Below are 23,111 nucleotides of genomic sequence, written 5' to 3'. Positions count from 1 at the left end.
CTTTGCACTTACAGGCAGGACATTTGGATCCCTGGACCGCAAAAGCACTGGGTCCCACAGTAACAGAGACACTCTGAGGTGTTCGCAGCCAGGGATCCCTGTCCCAGGCGCAATCTTGTTTCTAATGGTATTAACTTGACAATGTCTTGAGATAGTATCAGGGAGCTCTGTTCTAGAAGAAGTGATAGCGTGGGAGAGTGGACAAGTGTTGGGCCTGGGATCGGATGGTCCTGCCCAATCCTGCCCTATGTGGGCTGTGTGACCTTGACAAGTCACCACTTCTGAGCCTCTGTTTCCTCTCCTGTAAAACGGGGGGTGGCTCACAATTCCTACTTTTCAGGACTGTGGTGAAGCTTGGAGGTAACATATGGAGGCCATGTGGCAGCTCATAGTGCATGGCAAATTTCCTTTGGGTTTGGTCCTAGATGGTCGGGCATGTCATTTTAAGAGAGTCTACTGATGGAGAACGCGGAGGCAGCTTTGCTAATAGGGTTGAAGACTTACAAGGATTTTTAAGATTTATTTATTTCAGGGGAGAGGGGCAGAGAGAGAGGGAGTTATAAGCAGACTCTGAGAGCAGAGCCTGCCGTGGGGCTCGATCTCACGACCCTGAGCCGAAACCAGGAGTCGGACACTTAGCCAACTGCGCCCCCCGAGCGCCCACTGCAAGGAGCTTCTCATCACGTAAAGATCTATGTTCATTTACTCTGGACTTAATTTCGGTCTCACTTCAAAAGTGTTATTGGGTGACATAAAAGGATGTTTAATGACTGGTTTATAGTCGTTGCTATGTCCCCTCTTCCAAAGTGTCAACAGTCTCTCAGGCATGAACGGTCTATGTTTGTAACTGTAACAGGGTAGGGCCGGGCAAGATGGGGAAGCCCGCTGGGAATTTGTTTGGATTACTTCTGAAGACTATTTCAGTGAAGTGCTACTTTCCCGTGTGTGACCTGGACCGCGGTGGGATTCTCCCCTGTGGGGACAGGCCTCTGCGCAACAGGACGTTTGGCGGCATCCCTGGCCTCTCCTCACTAGATGGCAGTAGCTTCCCTCCAACTGGTATAACCAGCGACATCTCCAGAAATTCCCACACTGGCCTCAAGGAGGCAAAGTCACCCCTGGTTCAGAAGCACTGAGGCAGACAGTCTCTGGACCTGACTTTCAGACTTAAGGTGGCACTAATTTAGAACGACAGCACTGGGGGGCGCCTGGGTAGCTCAGTGGGTTAAAGCCTCTGCCTTCAGCTCAGGTCATGATCTCAGGGTCCTGGGATCGAGCCCCGCATCGGGCTCTCTGCTTGGCAGGCAACCTGCTGCCTCCTCTCTCTCTGCCTGCTTCTCTGCATACTTGTGATCTCTGTCAAATAAATAAATAAAATCTAAAAAAGAAAAAGAAACAACAGCATTAACTGGGGAGTGTCGGGATAGAAAACATTGGCCCATCGCTCGTAACTGGAGGTCAAGCTCTACTGTGGAAGGCCCTCCCCAGTGAAGACCCAACCTACAGCTCTACATCCTACACGTCCAATTTTTTAAAAAATGTATCCCGCAGAGCTTTTATTCTATTTATTTATTTTTAAAGTAAGCTCCATCTAGGCCCAACGTGGGGCTTGAACTCACACAACCCTGAGATTATGAGTCACGTGCTCTACTGAGCAAGCCAGGCGCACCCCGCTATGCACATCACATCGAATATTTAAGTCTAACTACTTACTCACCATTTCTAGGCTATTCCCACGCCGTACCCTCTACCTTTTCCTCCACCAGAGTTTCCTCTCCTCATATCTAACTTAATCCTTAAGGCTGTACTAAATGAAACTCTCCCAGACCTTTCTGTGAGAAATGCTAGCTTCTCCCTCAGAATGTGAAACTTCATCAACGGGACCTCTCTTGCTCCTCCTCAGCTGTTCTCTGACAGTCTTGCCAACTAGTAGTCCTCTGCTCCCCCGTAGACTCGCCCTCACACGCGCATGCAAGCGCACACACACAATTTTAATTTCCTTATGGCCGGGGAAGAGTTCGAGGAGAAAGTTACACTTTCTAACTTGAGGCGCTCCTTTATATTTCACGGGACCCTCTAATGGCACACGAATGTCTCCTAAAGGAAGGTGCCCCTGGGTCACCCTCCCCATTACACACTGGCCTACGCTATTAGCTTAATTGGCGGACTGGTTGATTTGACAGGGAGCGGGCAGACCCAAGTTGGACGCCTCGGCCGGAGTTCCCAGAGGGCAAAGTGGGCACCAGGAACTCCACCAGGCACCTAAGCACTGCTGATCTTCAAATATGGTGTGTGAAGAGGGAATTCTGAAAGTAGCGTTATTTAAATAACCAATACACATGGCTCAAAACTGCAAAGGCACCACAAGAAAAAGAGAAGGTTAGAGTGAAAGTGAACTCTTTGCCTCCATCACTCAGTAACCTTCCCTAGAAGGCACAGGACCAGCTTCCTGGGTGTCCTCTCAGAGATAACTTAGGCATACCCAAGAATCAAGGTCTACGTGGCGATACCCCAAATGTCCATCAACACAGGACCGAATAAACAAAATGTGGCAGAGCCATACGATGCATAATTATTCAGCCATAAAAAGGAATTAAGTTCTGCCACATGTTACAACGTGGAGGAGCCTTGAAAACATTATGCCAAGGAAAGGAAACCAGACACAAGAAGCCACATAGCATATGATTCCTTTTGTACGAAATGTTTGGAATAGGCAAACCCATGGAGATGGAGAGAGCAAGGCTGCCAGAGGCTGGGGGAAGTGGAGATGGGGAGGGGATCTCCGCGAGTATCGGCTTTCTTTTGGGGTTCATGAAAATGTTCAGGGATCAGTGGTGACAGTTGCCCAATATCGTGAAAATACTAAAAACTGCTAAATATTTTCCAAAAGCCTTGTGACTATGTATCCGTATCTGTCATTAAGTGTTTTTTCTCTAAGCGCCATCTTTTGGACTTGTAACATGAATTTTGGAATTTTATTCTCTTTGCATTAATGTAGTACGTAGAAGTAATCACTTGTTAAAACAGCTCGGCTTTCCCATAATACAACTGATAAAAAACCGTTTTTTAAAAATAAAGGTGGGGGCCCCTGAGTGGCACAGTTAGTCGGTTGAGCATCTGACTCTTGATTTTGGCTCAGGTCATGATCTCAGGGTCGTGAGATCGAGCCCCGCGTCAGGCTCTGTGTTCAGCTCAAGAGTCTGCCTGAGACTCTCTCTTCCTCTCCCCTTCCCCCACACCCCCAAGCATGTTCATGAGCGCACCCTCTCTCTCAAATAAATAAATCTTCAAAATAATAAATTTTTGAAGAATAAAGGTATAGTTTTTTGTTTTTTATATAAATCCTACACTATGCCACAATAATTCTGGCACGTTCCAACTACCATGGAGATTATTCTGTATTAGAACATATCAAGCTGTGGTATTCTTCTTAATGGCTGTGTAGTGTATCGTGTATGTCATTTTATGGACTTGTGTGTTTAAACCGTGAGTTCTCACCTGGGGGCCATCGGGTAGCCTGCCCACCCCAAAGCAGGCAGTAGGCAGTATCTGGAAATATTTTTTGTTATCACCACTGGAAGTGGGGGGAGCTACTGGGATCTAGTGAGTACAGCCCAGGGAGGCTACTCCAATGTACAGGACAGCCTCACAGCACAGTTAGCCTCTCAAAACGTTACTAGCGCCCAGGCTGAGAAGCCTTGATTTAAACAGCCCATGATTAAGGAAAATAGAAATTGTTTACAATATTTGTTTTTATAAATGATGTTGAATATGCCATCTTCCAGATACAGAACTTCCTTATATGTAATTTCCAGGTATATAACAATTCCCCTATTATTTTGGATACTTAGTTGCCCCTTTCCCCAACTTTTAAAAAGTGGAATAAACATTTGTACAGCAAGCCTTTGTTCTTACTTTTTTTTTCCAGAAAATTCTTTAGATTTTTAGAAGTCGGTTACTGGGTTAAAGGGGAGTAACTTTTTCCTCTGAGATATGGGGGCTCCCACTGCTCCCATGAAGGGGATATTTCCCCCATTCTCTCTGGTTATTGCTTTCATGCAGGGGAGTGGCTGACTTCTGCAGAATGATTTTATATCCAGGCACTTACTAAGAGGTTTTGGCTGATACTCTTAGATTTTCCTTCCTTCCTCTAATCTATTGAGCCCCAACTCCAAATCATGCCAAACACAGACAGAAGCTAAGATCTACATGCACACACTGTAAGCGCCACCCAAAGCTGGATGTGGCCACTGTGGGATTTGCTTTTATTACCATATTTCCTAAAAAATAAACTATCTTTCCTCCTCTCTCCGAAAGCCTTGACTCTTATGAGTAGCTTCGAAGCTTCCAGAGCCATATTAAATCATAATGGTGCTGGGAGACATTCTTGTGTTCTTTTTTTTCGTCAAATGAACAGGGTTATATCCAATAGTTGGGTGTTAGACACGCCACGGGAAGTCCACTAAAAAGTCATCACGATATTGCGAAGGTACCCTTCTTTCCCAGTTTTCCTAGAGTAAGCTTTTGTCTTTGCAAAAGGGGTTTGGATTTTAATCAAGCATTTTGCCCGTCCCCTCCACAGCTTGACTTCGACATTTTGGGGAGTAACCAGCAAGCTAGAAACTACAGGCTGTGTGGGAGATGAGAGGTGTGAATGCAGTCGTAAGCTGGAGGTGTGATCACCAGCGCCCTTCTCTTCCTCCCCAGGCATCGTCCAGCCTTTGCACGCAGATGCTGCTGGCTGCCATCTGGCAAATAAGAGTGGGACTTTTCCAATGGTCACACCCTTGCCAACAGGACCGGTCTGTTCCCCGGAGCACAAGTCCAAAAGCCTGCTGAGGCTTGCAGGGAAAAACGTGAAAACACACCTTCGAAGCCCAGCTAAGAACGGAAGCGACGAAGTCATCCTTAAGTGTCCCTGAATTATGATGGTGTCGTGAATGTCCCTGTGTGGGAGTAACCGATCACGCCTGCTTCCCCAGGACTGAGGGGTTCCCCTGGAGCATGGGACCTTCAGTGCTGGAACCAGAAGAGACCCAAGGCTGTAACTTAAAGGATGATTGTGAAAGACACAAAATGCCTTTCTTCTCAGAACAGATGAAAAGTTCATCAACGGGGCACTGAACTTCAAGTGCTAAACTTGGGCAGGGCATGGGTGTTTCAGATCATTCCGTTTTGGATTGTTCATAGCTGCCCTAAGCAAATCAAGATATGAAGACTGACCGGAAATGGGTAACTACAGAATTCTTCCACACTTTACCACTCAGGCCTTTTGAAAACAGGGCTCCCCAGAGCCCTAACTGCCCGCAGGAAATACTAAACACATTTTTCCCCTTGGTCTTGTGACCTTCGGCTGTGCCTCCTTTTCCAGCACATTCCTTCTTCGTCTATTGTCGGGTAAGTTTTTAACAGAAAAGATGTAGTTATCCAAAGCATGAAGTTAAAAAAAAGGATTACCTGCTAACTCCGTAAAATCAGGTCTTCGCTCTTACAGAATTATAGTATTTCTGGTTTCAAAGATCATCTAGATGGGCGCTTCTCGAATCTTACTGCGCATATCAATCGCTCAAGGATGCTGATGAAATGCAGATTATGTGTCCACAGAGCAGAGGGGGAGTCTGAGGTCCCAGTTTCACAGTTCACACTCGAGGTAATAAGAATTTTGTAGAAGAATATTCTCATTTCTTTGATCACATATCACTATTTGAAAAAAAATGTGAGCAGGCACTCATAATGTAGATGTCTATTTATATTTTATATTCATGTGTTAGTACAGCAGAATTGCACTTTTATTTTAAAAAAATTAATGTCCGTCAGCACAACACTGACTTATGTAAGCACCAAGCCTATTTGGAGGACCACTGATCCTGAAAATGCACCCATTATGTTAACATTTGGTGGATCCTTGTTATTTCTCCAGGCATAAGAAAATCACTGATTCAAGAAGCCCATTCTATATTTTACATATATATATATATATATTATATATATATATATATATATATATGGTCTATATTATTAGAAAGTTCTTGGGGCACTGGGTGACTCAGTCAGCTAAGCATCTGCCTTCGGCTCAGGTCATGTTCCCAGGGTCGTGGGATCGAGCCCCGCATTGGGCTCCCTGCTCCGCGGGGAGCCTGCTTCTCCCTCTCCCTCTCTCCCTGCTTATGTTTCCTCTCTCGCTGTGTCTCTGTCAAATAAATAAATAAAATATTTTTAAAAAGAAGGAAATTTATAATTTCAAAGAGACTTTTCTCTAGCTACAGGGAGTTGAAACAAGTGCAATAGGGGCGCCTGGGTGGCTCAGTCAGTTAAGCACCTGCCTTCAGCTCAGGTCATGATCCCAGAGTCCCGGGATCGAGCCCCACATCGGGCTCTCTGCTCAGCAGGGAGCCTGCTTCTCCCTCTCCCACTCCCCCTGCTTGTGTTCCCTCTCTCACTGTCTCTATCAAATAAATAAATAAAATAAACAAATTAAAACTATGATGACACATTCTTTTTCACTTATCAAGTGGCAAAGATAAAGAAAAGTTGGACAAACATATGGTGTTGGTGATGCTGAGGAAAGACAGGCACCCTCCTACACTGCTGTGGTAATGTCGATGGGTACAACCTTCATGGCAGGGACCTAATGAAGCCATTAAAGATGAGTTTTTGGAATTCTGGGGAAATGCTAATGGTATAATGTTAAGTGGAAAACAAAAAGGCAGAAAGCATACAGCATGACACCAGAAAAAAAAGTACTGAAAGTAAATTTATCGAAACAATAATGACACCTGTTTCTGAGCAGCAGGACAACATAAGTGATTCTAGCTCTGTGGTTGTTTTCTTTTTTTTTAGATTTTATTTATTACTTTGAGAGAGCATGAGAGAGAGAGAGAACATGAGTGGGGGGTGAGGGGCAGAGGGAGAAGCAGGCTCCCCACCGAGCAGGGAGCCCAAAATGGGGCTCCATCCTAGGACCCTGAAATCATGACCTGAACCAAAGGCAGATGCTTAACCCACTGAGCCACCCAGGTGCCCCCAGCTCTTTTCTCTACGCTAATCAGCCTTTTCAAACTTTATACAAAGCCTGTAGAAAATGAGTCAGGAGGAGTTGATGAGAGCCTATATGTGCTCCTAGTTTTGAACTGCATACTTTTAACATTCACCTAAAGAGACAGAGGAGCCCTTGGCTAACCCACACGCCTGGGAAAAACATATACAGTTGATTCTGGTTATTCCCAGTTGTTATGTTCTCTAAAGTTGCCACAATCATCAGATTCGTGAACACCGAACCAACCAATGCTCTTGGGAAAAATACAGGGTCTGGTCCCTTGGAGCCTCCAATCACATTTTCATCAACCAATCATATATAACCTTGTTTTATGTGTGTTTCTGTTTAAAGACACCTCATTTGTGTGTGTGTGTGTGTGTGTGTGTGTACACATATATACAGTTGATTCATTAACACTGAACTCAAAGCAAGCAGCCCTCTACCCTCAACTCTGAACAAAAGTATCTAACACACAACCTTTCTCCAAAAGGTACATCACAGCCTTCCTACTCTTCAAGCACTATGCTTGTGGACTACTTTAAACAGCAAAATCACTCACAAAAAGCACAAGAATGTGAAGATGCGGTATTAAGTAGACCTCAAGGACACCTGTTTACATCGGCGAGCTGAACGGAGAAGGCAGCGGGGCCTCAGCCAGGACCACGCACACTGACCCGCTCTGTGCTCGCCCATAACAGACAGCACCAACACCACAGGTACAGCGTCGGGGGTTACAAATAAATTTTAGTAAGTAGATGAATTCACGAACATAGACTCCACAGATAATGAGTATTGACTGCAATTATAACTTCGGTTTTAAGGAAAATTCTTACTCAAAAGTCAAGGGCCAAACAGCAGTAGGCTACAGCTGAACTCCTTCACAATTTAAAGTTGAGCACCTTATGATTTATAAATTACACCTTATAGAGGCAATTAAGTTTCCTTTCCATAATGCAAAAGAAAGCAATGTGTGCCATCGTTCGTTTGGTTTAATGTACTCATTGTCTTTAGCAAAAATGTTCTTATCCAATTAAATTCAGCCCATAGTCACCGAGTATCTCCACCCGCAGAACATGGAGAGGTGTGGGATTATCTGAGATGAAGCAATTTTCAGTCCTCCTGACCACGGGAGGGGAGGTTGAAGCCATTCCTCAACCCAATACACGACAGACAGAATATAATCGAGGCTACCGTAGACATCTATTGTGCATGAGACAGGTAAACATAGAAAGCTATGGGGACCCAATGAAGGAGAAAGTGCACCCTCTTGAGACTGTCTTATGAAACGTGATGGAGACAGTGACATCTGAAAAGAGCTTGAGGGACGAGTACAGTGGTAACTGGAGCTGTGGGAGGAGGCGGTGACGATGTCCTGAAACCAGAAGCGGAGGAGCATGATGGGGAGATGTGTTCTGGAAACTGAGTCAGAATCCAGCATGGGTGTAGGGTAAGTGAAAGGCATGGTTTCCCTTACTACTGTAAGGCAAGACACAAGGCCCCCCAAAAGCTAACAAAGAAGAGAACTTGAAGGCCAATGACTAAGTAAGGAAGGGAGATCGGTCCAACTACCTTGATCCTTCACATTATTTCCAGAAGCTTCTTGGTTTACTCAGTCTTTACAAGGCAGTGGTTAACTCTTGACCGGTCCATCTTTCACCTCCTTAACCAGACTGGGAACTGGAAGCAAGCAAGGGCCAAGTCGTCTTCTTCCTTAGCCTCCCTCCCTCCCCAACACACAAACACACACCCAACCTACAAAAGGTTGCCTGACACCAATACCTTCATGCACCAGTCCTTAGTAAATATTTACTCCTTCAATAATTGGCTTGACAAACACACTGAGCCCTGGTCTGTTTCCTAATACCGGTTCTTCCCACGGAGCAGATGGCTACATTTTCTCGTTAACTGTCCCCGCGTTTTCTCAGAATATAGGTGTATATGGAGAATGAGACTCTTAAAGTGCCACAGTATTGCATTATACATTTTTATCTCCTTATCTAAAACTGAAAATAAGTGTTCACCCCATCTCTACAAATATTACAGTTAAATTTGTAAATGTATTGGTATGACCGTAAAAATCCTAGTTTTTAGGCTATGTTCTATTTCAGCCTTTGATTCTATAATTCCTTTTAGAAGTAAATACTAATAGTGTTCTTGGATTGTCTTTGCAGTATAAATATTAGGAGATTAAACATTTCTGAATATTCCTTTTCTTAAAAAGATTTTATTCATTTATTTGACAAAGAGATCACAAGTAGGCAGAGAGGCAGGGAGGGTAGGGGGAAGCAGGCTTCCCACCGAGCAGAGAGCCTGATGCAGGGCTCAATCCTAGGACCCTGAGATCATGACCTGAGCCGAAGGCAGAAGCTTAACCCACTGAGCCACCCAGGTGCTCCACATTTCTGAATATTCTTGAATAAAAACTAGTTCTTTACATAAAATTATTTAAATCACATCTTAAATTGTTTCTTCTCTCACAAATTATTTTAATTATATAAATATTTTAAGAAGCCCATTCATTTTTTTAAATTTTGGGGGGGGGGAGGATAGGGGAGGGACAGAGGGAGAGAGAGAAAGATAATCCCAACTGGACTTCATGCCCAGCGCGTGAGCCCCACACAGGGCTTGATCCCACAACCCTGAGATCATGACCTAAGCCAAAATCAAGAGGCCAACACCCTAAAGACAGAGCCACCCAGGTGTCCCAGAAACCAATTCTTGTTCTTTATTAACTGCTCAAATAAAAATGTCCCCAGTTGCACAAATTCAAAGAATATTAAAAACAGTAAATATTTAAATTTGAATATACTTCATGTAAAGTATGTGGCTTGCCATAGTAGCTAGTCTATAGCTAAGAACTCATAAATTAACTATTTTTCATGGTTTCTAACTTTGAGTTTTCTATTAGAAATGATTACTATGGGCGCCTGGCTGGCTCAGTCAGAAAACTATGTGACTCTTGATCTCAGGGTTGTGAGTTTGAGCCCCACGTTGGGTGTAGAGTTTACTTAAGTCAGTAAATATTTAAAACAAGAAGTGACTATTAGATTTTGGGGTGCCTAGGTGGCACAGTTGGTTGAGAATCTAACTCTTGGCTTTGACTTGGGTTTTGATCTCACAGTCATGAGTTGGAGCCCCGAGACAGCTTTATACTCAGCTCAGAGTCTGGGTAAGATTTTCTCTCCCTCTCCCTTGGCCCCTCCTCCCCATGTGTGCACGCGCTCTTTCTCTCTCTCAAATAAATAAATCTTCAAAAAAAAAAGGAAATGATTACTAGATTTAATAACAGAGAGAAATTCAAAAATACTCACGTTTGGAGTCAAATTATTTTACTTACTGTCTCAAAACCTCGATGTGGGTGATCAGGAAATCCACCTGGTCTACCTCCTTTAAATTCATCAAACAGTAAAAATGGATCCAGATCTTTTAACTGAAATAAAAATTAAATCCAGCAGATTAGACATGCCTTTTATTTTTTTTTAAAGATTTTATTTATTTATTTGACAGAGAGAGATCACACGTAGGCAGAGAGGCAGGCAGAGAGAGAGAGAGGAGGAAGCAGGCTCCCTGCTGAGCAGAGAGCCCGATGCGGGGCTCGATCCCAGGACCCTGAGATCATGACCTGAGCCAAAGGCAGAGGCTTAACCCACTGAGCCACCCAGGCGCCCCTAGACATGCCTTTTAAACCACACTAGTCAGGGATATATTCATGGATAGATCTAGCAAAACTCACCAAAAATGACATAGCTAATGATAAACTTTTGCAATGACAGTTATTTTCAGGCAAGAACTACTTACACACACACACACACACACACACACACAGATTGACCAAGTTAAAGAGCTGATTTTATAAGAAGTACAAAGAGAGGAAATACATTTCATGATCATCTAAGATCTAAAGGGTTAGCACAAACAAGATACTGTCTTTCCTAAACAGATGCAAAAAACAAAAAAACAAAAAACCCCACCAGTGACTGCATTATCATAAATGCTCTGGAGGAGGACAATTTAACACATATGTTAGACTACGCTATCCAGGCAAAGATACGCATGAAATTATGATGGGAGATGGGCTGAGGATAGAGGCCAAATCTTAAAGGAGTTGGGGTTTTATCCTGAAGGTGACAGGTTTTAATCGTGTTAAGATCAGATTTAGAAAGATCCCTCTACCATTCAAGTGGAAGATGGCTGAGAGAAGGAAGAGACAGGAGACAAAGAATATTCAGAAGGCACTTTCACTAGTCCAGGCAAAAACAACGGTCCACTCGGGCAACGGCAGTAGAGATGGAGAATGAGAAACAGAGGAGCACTGGCTGCCCCGCCTCCAGGTTTCCAGCAATGGTGCCTGGGAAGATGGGAGAGGCATCCAGAAGCCCAGGGAATCTAACAAAAGAAGCAGCCCTGAAATAGTTATTTTAGGTAGTCATTTTAGGTCACGCTGACTCTGAGATATCTACGTAAACGTTATCTGTAAAAATAAAACCATGGATCATCAGTGTCTGGAATGTTGTACAAAAGTTCGAGAGAGGCAGAAACAGATCAGGCAGTCGTCAGCGTATCTTTACAGCTATCTTGGTTATTCCTGGCCATTTGTTATTCTACAAAAGTTTTTATTAAACTTAAAAGCTTAGGGAAGTAGAAATGTTGTATTTCTGATTGGAATCTCTGAGTCTATGCATCAAGTGGGAAAAATTGACCTTTTTTTTTTTCTTTTTTTCTGGAGCGAGAGAGAGTGCGCGCACATGTAAGAACACAGGGAGAAGGGCAGAGGGAGAGGGAGACACGATCTTAAGCCGGCTCAGCCATCCCAGGACCCTGAGAACATGACCTGAGCTGAAATCAACAGTGGGATGCTTAAGCGACCGAGCCGCCCAGGTGTCCCTAGGGAAGGTTGATATTTATATAATACTGAGGTTTCCTATACATAAACATAGTTATCTCCACCTATTTGGGGCTTTTAAAATGTCTTTCAACAGAGTTCGTAATTTTCTCCATAAAGACTTTGTATATATTTTTTTAAATGTTTGTAGCTAACATTTCTAATGACATTGTAAATACGATTTTTAAATTGTATTTTTGAATACTATGCTACTAAGGATTAAAAACGTAAATAGAAAAGTGATTTTTGAACATTGCTAAGCTCTTATTAATTTTAATAATCTATCCATACTTTGGGTTTTCTTTCTTTTCTTAATTTTTCTTGATTTTAATAATCTTAATTTTTCTTAATTTTAATAATCTATCCATACTTTGGGTTTTCTTTCCAGACATTCAGATCACCAGTGTACTTATCTTTTTTAAAAAGATTTTTTTTTAATTTATTTATTTGACAGAGAGAGATCACAAGTAGGCAGAGAGGCAGGCAGAGAGAGAAGGGGGAAGCAGGCCCCCCGCTGAGCAGAGAGCCCGATGCGGGACTCGATCCAAGGACCCTGGGATCATGACCCTAGCCCGAAGGCAGAGGCTTAACCCATTGAGACACCCAGGCGCCCTACCAGTGTGTTTATCAATAAGCTTTTGCCCAGGGGCACCTGGGTGGCTCAGTTGTTAAGTGTCTGCCTTCGGCTCAGGTCATAATCCCCGGGTTCTGGGATCAAGCTGCACCCTGGGCTCCCTGCTCAGCCAGGAGTCTGCTTCTCCCCCCTTCCTCTGCCTGCTCGTGAGCTGTCTCTTTCTCTCTTAAATGAATAAACAAAAATCTTTTATTTTTTTTTAAATAAGCTTTTGCCCAGTAGTTCACAAATTCCTTTGGATGCATTAAAGGTGTGGCCGGCTGCTTTTTTCTGGATTTTGCTAGGCTTGGCTGGCCTCCACACGGCTTGTCATTCTTCATCCCAAGCTGAAACAGTGTCCACTATCTAGGACTTGCTGTTCTCATAACCAAGGACAGGAGCAAATGGAAGCCAAGCCAACAGGGCACAATCACGTTAACACGTCCCATTGGTGTCAGCATGTGACATGGCCAAGCCCAGGGCAGGAGGGGGGCACTTAAATCCTGCCTATGGGACTCACAGTTAATGTACCTAAAACTGGGGGGAGTGTGTAATCCCACAGGGGGTGGGCAGTAAATATTTGGGAATAATATCCCAACCAACACCCGTCAGCAAATAACGGGTTTTTCCCCTTCATTGTCCAGCCTTACACGTTCTGTTTCTTTCTCTTGTCTTTTTGAAAGCTAGCATATCTACAACAATGCTGAGGAGTGACAGTAATAGATGTCCTTGTTTCCTCCGATTTTATTCAGATTCACCACCACACAGGTTGTTTAATGCAGGTTTTCTGCAGATTCTCTTCATAAGAAGAAAGAATCCCCACTTCTAGTTTACTAATTTTTTGAATATACACAGTTGTTGAATTTTATTGAACCCTTTTTTGTGTTATTGAGATACTTTTCCTCTCCTGTAATCTCTTAATGTTGGTAAATTACGTAACTAGATTAACCAACCTCAAACCAAATTTGCTACATTTCGGCAATCCAAACTTTGTGGCGATATATTATCTTTTTAATACATTGCTGTATCTGGGTGGTTAATATTTTATGATTCTTGCTAAAATGTGTATAAAAGCAACGTGATTATCCTTTCACTTGCTGTCCTTGTCCGGTCTTGACTGCAAGACAATGCCATTTCATGAAGTGATGGGAAGACTCCCTTGAGCTTCCTTACCCTGGACAGTCTGCACAGAACTGGAATTATCTGGATCTTAAATATTAAATATTGGGTGAGATTTATCTGTAAAATCATCTGGAGCTGCCATCTTTGTCACAGGCTTTTAAAATACTGACTCCAGGGGTGCCTGGGTGGCTCAGTGGGTTAAAGCCTCTGCCTTCAGCTCAGGTCATGATGCCAGGGTCCTGGGATCAAGCCCCGCCTCGGGCTCTCTGCTCAGTGGGGAATCTGCTTCCCCCTTCTCTCTGCCTGCTGCTCTGCCTACTTGTGATCTTTCCTTCTGTCAAATAAATAGTTAAAATATTTTAAAAAAATAAAATACTGATTCCATTGCACTAATGACTATGAAACTATTCAGACTTTCTTCTTTCTTTCTCATTGTTTTCAGACTTTAAGCCTTTCTCCAGCTTCCCAAGCTAATTACAGGTGAGCTAATTACATTTTTTAAGTTGCGTGTTTATCTCCGGGAGTCTACTGGGTCATGGTGCTAGAAATTTCTAGAGAGTACTAGACCCTCTCTTTGTTCCTGTCTCTGGTTTCCACTCTCTGATTTTCACGTTCCATGGGAAAACACACACACACACACACACACACACACACACACCCCAGATAGTGTGCACACACATAAATTTAACAAGCTACTGCAAGTTTTTCACATAACCAAGTCTCAGTTCCTTCACTTTAAAATGTGGCCTGTCACCCATTAAAAAGCTGGGCCACTTTGCAGCCCATCCTAATGCTGTGTTTCATGCAGCAAAATACTAAAAGGTAACTGAAAAGCAAAACCTTTATTGAATCCTCCCCGCAAACACCCAAGAGGGCGCTTCAACCTCAAAGTCCATTTCAAACCACCCTCCCAGCTGTCCGGCAAGTCCCCAGTATTTCCGCCCCCTCTCTCTCAACTCCTCACCCCTCATGCCCCCTCACCTTTGCACCCCCGGGAGACAGCACACTCTTCTCCTCCTCCTCCCCTCTCACCTCCTGAATGGACCCCCCCCACCAGCTCTCTGCCCCTTCCAGGGAAAATCAGACCTAGACCTTCCAGTCTTAACCGTCACCCATAAATCCACTTCAGCTCAATGAAAGCCCGTGAATGGGACCAGGGCTGGGAGGAAGACGGTGAAAATGCTCCTCTCGTATTGTGTATTTTTCCTCTCACTGGATAATACACAGCTTGAAGCACTGGAAACAATGAGTGCCTGGCAGCGGGGCCAATGCCTAGAGCGCCGAGGGTTTGAGACCAGTGGCCGGGGTGTGCACCGACCCGTCTCTGAGCCACACCGTCCCCACGTGCAAAAGAAAGGCTTCAGATGGCTTTTTAAGGTGGCTTTTTAGTTCCACGCTATTAGGATTTTCTGATATTAAAATATGGGTAAAGAGGAGATGGATATGTATTGCTTCTTGGTACCAGTTTGGTGTCCGAGAGACAGGGAAGGGGCTGAAGAGGTAGAAACGTCCAGTCACAAAATATGTAAGTCACGGGGACAGACAGGACAGCCAGCGCTGTCTGCTGACAGGTGGTGGCCAGGCTTGCGGCAGCGACCAGTTCGTAATGTACATAAATATCAAATCACTCTGTGGGACACTTGAAGCTAAGACACCAGCCATTATGCTGCAGCAGAGGAGTAAAAATACCATCACACACACATACATGCAAAAGAAAAAACTGTGTTAAAAAAGACTCAATGGGTTGGGCCGCTGCCTTCGGCTCAGGTCATGATCTCAGGGTCCTGGGATCAAGTCCCGCATCGGGCTCTCTGCTCAGCAGGGAGCCTGCTTCCTCCTCTCTCTCTCTCTGCCTGCCTCTCTGCCTACTTGTGATCTCTGTCAAATAAATAAATAAAATCTTTAAAAAAAAAAAGTGGAAAGAGTTTCCCACGAGCAAGTATGTCCTGCTATGAAATAAATGGTGGAAAGCAGAGGCTCCTTCTTTCCAGGCCCTCCCTCATCACCATCTGCCGCTTGCAGGACAAGGGTCATCACCTGGCAAGGACTGTTTGCTCAACACCGACTGCACACTCGAAACTTCTGGTCACCAATCCATGACACGGGGATGTGCAAAGGAAGCAAAAGTCTGCAGTAGCCGGGGGCAGGTCGAGAAGAGCCAGAAGGATGTAGTGTTTATGGCCAAGAGATGGGGCGTAAGTGTGAGACACTCTTCCTCTAACAAGCAAGAGGATCTTGCATCAGACTACTGTACTAGAGTGTGATTTGCCGGGCTGGGCATTGGGACTTATTAAGGTTCCTAACATTCTGGTGGCACCTGGGTGGCTCAGCCGGTTAGGCATCTGTCTACAGCTCAGGTCATGATCCCAGGGTCCGGGATGGAGTCCGGGGTCAGGTTCCCTGCTCAGTGGGGAGACTGCTTCTCCCCTCCTTCTGCCCCTCCCCATGCTTGAGCGCAGTCTCTCTCTGTCAAATAAAGTCTTTTAAAGGAATAAATGAAGTTCCTAACATTCAATAAACATTTAGCAAGTATTCAAGGGCACATCAGGGGCATGCCTTGTGATCCATAGGCAGGATCTGATTGATAGAACTCGGATTTTCTACATTTTGACTTGGTTGCCAACTCATCCACACCTTTCTCTCTCTACATATTAAACTGATGAGCTTCTCAAAGCTTTTGAACTAAAGGAGAAGGTCCTTTTCCTCACACTGTTCCAAATCCTTTAACTGCCAAATTCAGGTGGCAGCTTCAAAGCTATTTCCTTTAATGTCCTGAGAAGGCCCGTCAAGACCTGTGGCCACCACCCGGCCAACCCGTGACACTCCCGTAGGCTCCAGCTGCCTGGCATTTTATTTAAATCAGGAAGCACTGGACCTAGCTACCAGGAACGTCCGTTCCTTGCAGATAGGGCCAACATTATGCTTTTTTATTCCACTCCACTGCCTCTAGAATAATTCTGCGTGCACAGAAGGTACAAAAGACATCCCAAGTTGTCCTTGGGTTACATCCTAAGGCACCCTCATAGCTGCATGTGGTCACATGACTGACTCTGGCTAGTGGGAGGTATGTAGAAATTGCTGGGTGAGCCTTTTAGGGAAATCCTTTATAAATCTATTTTTTAAAAAAGATGGATAGTGACATCTTGCTGTTTGCCCTCTTTGTCCTCTCTGCACCCAAAGGTTGCTATTGCTCCAACAGCTGTCTCAGACCATAAGGCGATGCACTAAGAAGGAACTAAAAACGATGAACTAAGATAGAATGAGCATTGGTCTCTGAAAAGCAGGGAGCCTTCAGGCTCACCCAAGACCTTGGGTTTTCAAAAGAGAAACACAAATCCTTACACAGGCAAACCATTGGTTTTAGCACCCACTTTGTGTTACACAGCTGAACCTAAACCTCACGGACAGAGGGCAATAATGTCCTGGCAGTGGCCTGGGACCAGCTGAGATCCTGCCCTCCCAACAGCCAACAGCCAACAGCCAACAGCCAACACCACGCCCACCTGTGTCAAGGCAACATGGGCGCAGCAGAAGGGAAAGGCTGGTTGAAGACAGACTCCAGCAGCTGGGACTACCTCCTGGGCCTACTCAGCATGGAGGCGGGGCCCGACTGTAAGACTGAAAAAACACAGGGGTGCCTGGGTGGCTCAGTTGGCTGAGGGACTGCCTTCTGCTCAGGTCATGATCATGGAGTCCCAGGATTGAGTCCTGCATCGGGCTCCCTGCTCAGTGGGGAATCTGCTTCTTCCTCTGACCCTCCCCTCTTATGCTCACTTTCCCTCGTTCTCTCTCTCAAATAAATAAACAAAAATAAAATCTTAAAAAGAAATCACTGAAAAGGCAGAAGGAAACTGGTAGCATGAAATCCAGACTGAGATCTAGATTCAGCCTTGAATGGACTTGAGCTCTGACTCCATGCCCCTCTACCATGATTCAACACCCAGAGACCTCGATAATGGACAGCACCATCTACACAGGCTGTATCAATAAGGACCAAGATTTCTCAAGGTTATTTGACAATATCAGGAGACTCATAATTTTTAAGTATGTAATGGGTTTATAGTTTAATTTCTTAAAGTTGCAATCTTTTAGAAACACAAACTGAAATATTTACAAGTAAAATGGAATGATTCACCTTTAAAATACTTGGAATGCAGGGGTGCCTGGGTGGCTCAGTGGGGTAAAGCCTCTGCCTTCAGCTCAGGTCATGGTCTCAGGGTCCTGGGATCAAGTCCCGCATCGGGCTCTCTGCTCAGAAGGGAGCCTGCTTCCCTTCCTCTCTCTCTGCCTGCGTCTCTGCCTACTTGTGATCTCTGTCAAATAAATAAAATCTTTAAAAAAAAATAATAAAATACTTTGAGTGCAGGAACAGATGGGGAGTATAGAGGACACGAGAATGTCCGGGAGTTGATCACTATGGAGACTGGGTACGTGGGGATTCATTACACTCTTTTCTCTATTTTTCTAGGTTTGCAATTCTTCATAATTAAAAAAAAAATGTCTGAGACTGGCCCCAGGAAAATCATGTTCCATCAAGGAGTGTCCAAGTGGAAGGGGGAGCGGAGCCCAGAGGTGGGTACAAATGAGTCGTGGGCTTCCCTCCTGCTGGGAGCACAGCCCAGGGAGCCCGAACATCGCACTATGCAATCATCATCCACGTTCCAGCTTGGCAGCCTTGGCCCGCACAGACTCGTGATAAAAGCCAACCCCACCGCATCTCTGCTTTATTGTTCATCACCAAAAGGCTCAGTGAAAGCTTTGTAAATACCTCTACTTCCTCATTGACGGCCATAGGGAACCGGTCCCTGAGGGCCACTCATACCACACACTGGTGTAAATTCTACACTAAAATAGCTTTGGGCTCCAAAGGGTTGGCGATGTTTCTTTAGAGACGAAGCCTTGGCACAAAAAGTTTAAAACGTACCGCCCCGAAACCACATCAGTGCTTCTCTTCTCTGCGGACTGGAGGGTGAGGGGGTCTGCCCTTCTGCCACGCTAACAGTATGGTGACAACCTAAATGGTCAAAAGTAGGTCCATGACTAAGACAGTAACACTGTGCTGGACACAGGAACATGTCACAGCGACTTAAATGATGTTTGTGAAGGGGCCGCCTGGGTGGCTCAGTCGGTCAAGCGTCGGACTCCTGATTTCAGCTCAGGTTGTGATCTCAGAATCGTGACCGAGCCCCCAAGTCCGCACTGGGCATGGGACCTGCTTGACATTCTCTCTCTCCCTCTGCCCCTCCTCGCCTCACATGTGTGCGTGCTACCCCCCCCCAAAAAAAGATGTGCATGAAGAATTTATATTTCCATGGGAAGTGCTTATGTTACCCTGTTAAATGAAAAAACAAGGACAGAAAATTGTTTAGTTTATATAATCCCCATGACGTAAAACATACAGCTATAATGGAGAAAAAAAGGAAACATTCTCTGTCTTAATCATGATTAAACCAGGGTGACAGCATTAGGAATAATTCCAATCCACATATTTTTCCTTAGGGTAGAGGCATAAATGGGAGACCCTCTGAATCAATAGAATGTGGGGGTCTTTAAAGTACAGGTTTTCAGCCACGGACTCTTAACTGAGTACCATGGATAGAATTCAGGGCAGCTATAAATTCGGCTGGGGAAAAAAATTACATCTTGATTTTCACTAACCTCTAACTGAAAATTGTTTTTTCATCTGGAATTTTTTTTTTTGGTAGTAAAATATACATAAAAAAATTTACCATTTTAACTTTTTTTTAAGTAAACACTTCAGCCACGGACTCTTAACTGAGTACCATGGATAGAATTCAGGGCAGCTATAAATTCGGCTGGGGAAAAAAATTACATCTTGATTTTCACTAACCTCTAACTGAAAATTGTTTTTTCATCTGGAATTTTTTTTTTTGGTAGTAAAATATACATAAAAAAATTTACCATTTTAACTTTTTTTTAAGTAAACACTTCAGTGTCAGGAAGTACATTCACACTGGTAAGTAAGTGTCTCCAGCAACCATCTCCAGGCTGGAATGTAATACTTTATTTTTTTTAAGATTTTTTAATTTATTTATTTGACAGACAGAGATTACATGTAGGCAGAGAGACAGGCAGAGAGAAAGGGGGAAGCAGGCTCCCCGCTGAGCAGAGAGTGCGATGCGGGGCTCGATCCCAGGTCCCTGGGATCATGAACCGAGCTGAAGGCAGAGACTTTAACCCACTGAGCCACCCAGGCGCCCCTGGAATGTAATACTTTAACCATGAATGCAGTCAAAGCAGCACAGTAAATCACCAGCACCTGCGACCCTGTCACCACTAGAACTCAAAGCTGTTTCATATAACGTGACAGTTGCTACAGGTATACTGAACTACTTTTTTAAAGATTTATTTATTTATTGGGAAGTGGGGCTCAACCTCAGGACCCTGAGATCATGACCTGAGCCGAAACCAAGAGTCAGATGCTCAACTGACTGAGTCACCCGGGTGCTCCAGTATAGGGAACTATTACTATCCATGTCCCTCGCAGCTTTGAAATTAGGTAGTGATATGACCTGTCATTGAGTCTTGTTACTTAATGCAAATTACTAGATTACAAATTTGTTTTGTAATATTCTGCTCACCATATTGCCATATGTTTTCCTTTGTAATCCTATGTATTTTATTTCACACATTAAAAAAATATTATTCTGGGGCACCTGGGTGGCTCCGTGGGTTAAGCATCTGCCTTCAGCTCAGGTCACGAGTTCATATCCCCCTCCCTCTGCCACTCCCCTCTTTGTGCTCCCTCACTCTCCCTCTCCATCAAATAAATACAATCTTAAAAAATATATGTTACTCTGAGAAGAAACGCGTTGGTTTCATCAGACTACGTAAGGGGTTGACAGGACTAAAAATATTTAGAAAGCTTCAGCAGATGTGTCCTGACAGATGGAGTCATTAAAGAATTAGCTACCCTCGACGCACAATAATGGCTTTACTAATGGGTGTCCAAATTCCTCATGATTGTTCTTTCAGTGATGCGGCCTAGTAGAATATGATAGCACATCCATCTCCGTGTCCCCAACACCCACTGTCCATTTAGACCTTAGAATAATCTTGTTTGTGTGTAACCCTTCTTTGCTTGTAACCCTTTGGAAAACAATGTCTGATGGACCCCCAATGACATTTCACGGGTGAAAACGAAAGAGCATAAGAAAGCCAGAGCCGATTTTAGGCAGAAGAACAAACTGACCTCATTTAAAAAGAAAAAAAAAAAATCCAGGGACGCCTGGGTGGCTCCGTCGGTTAAGCCGCTGCCTTCGGCTCAGGTCATAATCTCGGGGTCTTGGGATCGAGTTCCGCATCGGGCTCCTTGCTCGGCAGGGAGCCTGCTTCTCTCTCCACCTCTGCCTGCTTGTGTTCCCTCTCTCTCTCTCTGACAAATAAATAACAAATGAAATCTTTAAAAAAATAAAAAAGAATCCATTTCCTTAATATACTTCTTCCTTTATTCAAAAATATCTGGCGGCAAGGGGGGGAGATGATCAACATCACTAATCACCAGGGAGGGAAATGCAAATCCAAACCACAGTGAAAGATCACCTCACACCTGTCAGAACGCTAGCATCAGAGAGCCAAGAAATAACAAGTGTAGGGAAGGGTGTGGAGGAAAAGGAACCCTTGTGCCCTGTCGGTAGGAATGTAAATTGGTGCAGCCACTATGGAAAACAGTAGGAGCTTCCTCGAAAAATTAACAATAGGACTACCATACGATCCAGCGATCCCACTTCTCGGTGTTCACCCAAAGAAAACAAAAACACTAACTTCCAGAAAGTGATCTTCACCCCCACATTCATTGCAGCGTTTTTCCACAATAGCCAAGACCTGAAATCACCCTAATACCCACTGAATGGAAAAAGAAAATATGATATATATGTGTACACACACACACACACACACACACACATACACTGAGATACTACTTAGCCATAAAAAATGAGATTTTGTCATGTGTAACAACATGGGTAGATCTTGAAGGCATTATGCTAAGTGAAATAGAGAAAGCCAAATATCATAAGAGCTCACTTACACGTGGAATCAGAAAATAAATAAATGAACCAAGCGCATAGACACAGAGAACAGCTTCATAGTTTTTGCCAAAGGTGGGGGGTGGGGGGTGGGCGAAATATGTCAAGGTGTTCAAAAAGTACACAGTTCCAGTTATAAGTTATGATATCAGTAAGTCCTGGGGATGTCATGTACAGCATGGTGACTGTAATCAACATCATTGTTCTGCACACTTAGAAGTTGCTAAGAGAGTACATCTGAAAAGTTCTCATCACAAGAAAAAAAAAAGTTGTCTAACTACATATGGTGACAGATGTTAACTAGACCGATTGTGGTGATTGTTTTGCAATATATATAAATACTAAATCTCTGTGTTCTGTGTTGTTTACCTGAAACTTACAATGTCATAGGTTAGTTATATTGCAATCAAAAAATGTTTTTGGAATCTGTGATGATGATGAGCACTATTTTCTGTGGGCTATAATCACCACTTGATACCTTTCTGTACAAATAAGATGTTCTTTTCTGCAAGTCCCACATCCTCTGCAATTTTCAAATCAAACTGCTCTCTCATGCTGAAAGAGGTCTACCTAACCTAAAATCATCTATGAGAGAAGCCTTCTCACACCCCCATCCCCACAGGAGGTCCACAGAGTTGGGTCTCTGTGGTTTGTCCACAAACCCAAATCCTTGGCAAGGCTAACTGGCCAAGGGGGAGGGAGACAGGACCCAAACCAAGCCAAGCAGATGCTCTCCCCTGGGAATTTGGAACCGGGACCTAATGTTACTCCTTGGTGCTTTGAATTGCGGGGGAGTCAACTTGGGGCTATAAGGTGGGCATGTTTGGTGATGAGGCTCAACTCAGGGTAGGACGAGCGAATGCGGAGAGGGGTAGAGAGGCTTCAGCTGCACCTTCTGTGCCAGACCTCTGTGCCCGAGTTAGCGAAACCCCCTCAGAGTTCACCCCTGTGCCCCCCCATAAAGCAGCTCATGATTGCCCCAAGCCCTTTCTTCCCAAGGTAAGCCTCAGTATCCCACCAACACCTTCTGCAGGAAAGCACGAAAACAGCTCCCCAAGCAGCTTACCTCGGGTCTGCCAATGCTTCCGGGGACCCTGGCTCCAACCCCTTCCGACTGCCCCTGGCTGAGCACGGACAGGATCACTTTCTTGGAGGATGCCATGCTGAAGTCTCAAAAGAGTGTTCCTACGCTGCAGTGTAGAGGTTAGAGGGCCAAAGGGGGGGGGGCGGCAACAAAAAAGAAAAATCATAAGGAGGACACATCCAAAGACCACGAAATAAGGGATATTAAATTCAGACCTGCCCAAAATATGAAAAGCTACAATATATCGGCTGCTTAGTCTGTAGAAGACCTGGGTTAGGAAATTTAAAACAATAATGCTGGTGAACATGTATGAGCAATAATACATT

General features: G+C 44.3%; 1 protein-coding gene across 1 annotated transcript in view; it reads right to left on the bottom strand.

Moving 5' to 3' along the window:
• PIR (pirin) overlaps nucleotides 1-22,863 on the bottom strand; it is a 119,203-nt gene extending 96,340 nt beyond the window's left edge. Inside the window, exons 1-2 of the mRNA XM_044235144.1 lie at nucleotides 22,768-22,863; nucleotides 10,374-10,466 (exon numbers count right to left, since the gene is read on the bottom strand). Of these exons, the coding sequence (XP_044091079.1) occupies nucleotides 10,374-10,466; nucleotides 22,768-22,863 (189 nt within the window). The remainder of the gene's footprint in view (nucleotides 1-10,373; nucleotides 10,467-22,767) is intronic.
• Nucleotides 22,864-23,111: the final 248 nt, after the last annotated feature.

This window comes from Neovison vison, chromosome X, assembly GCF_020171115.1.
Source record: "Neovison vison isolate M4711 chromosome X, ASM_NN_V1, whole genome shotgun sequence".
Taxonomy (NCBI): domain Eukaryota; kingdom Metazoa; phylum Chordata; class Mammalia; order Carnivora; family Mustelidae; genus Neogale; species Neogale vison.
This window is presented reverse-complemented; position numbering and strand designations above follow the sequence as displayed.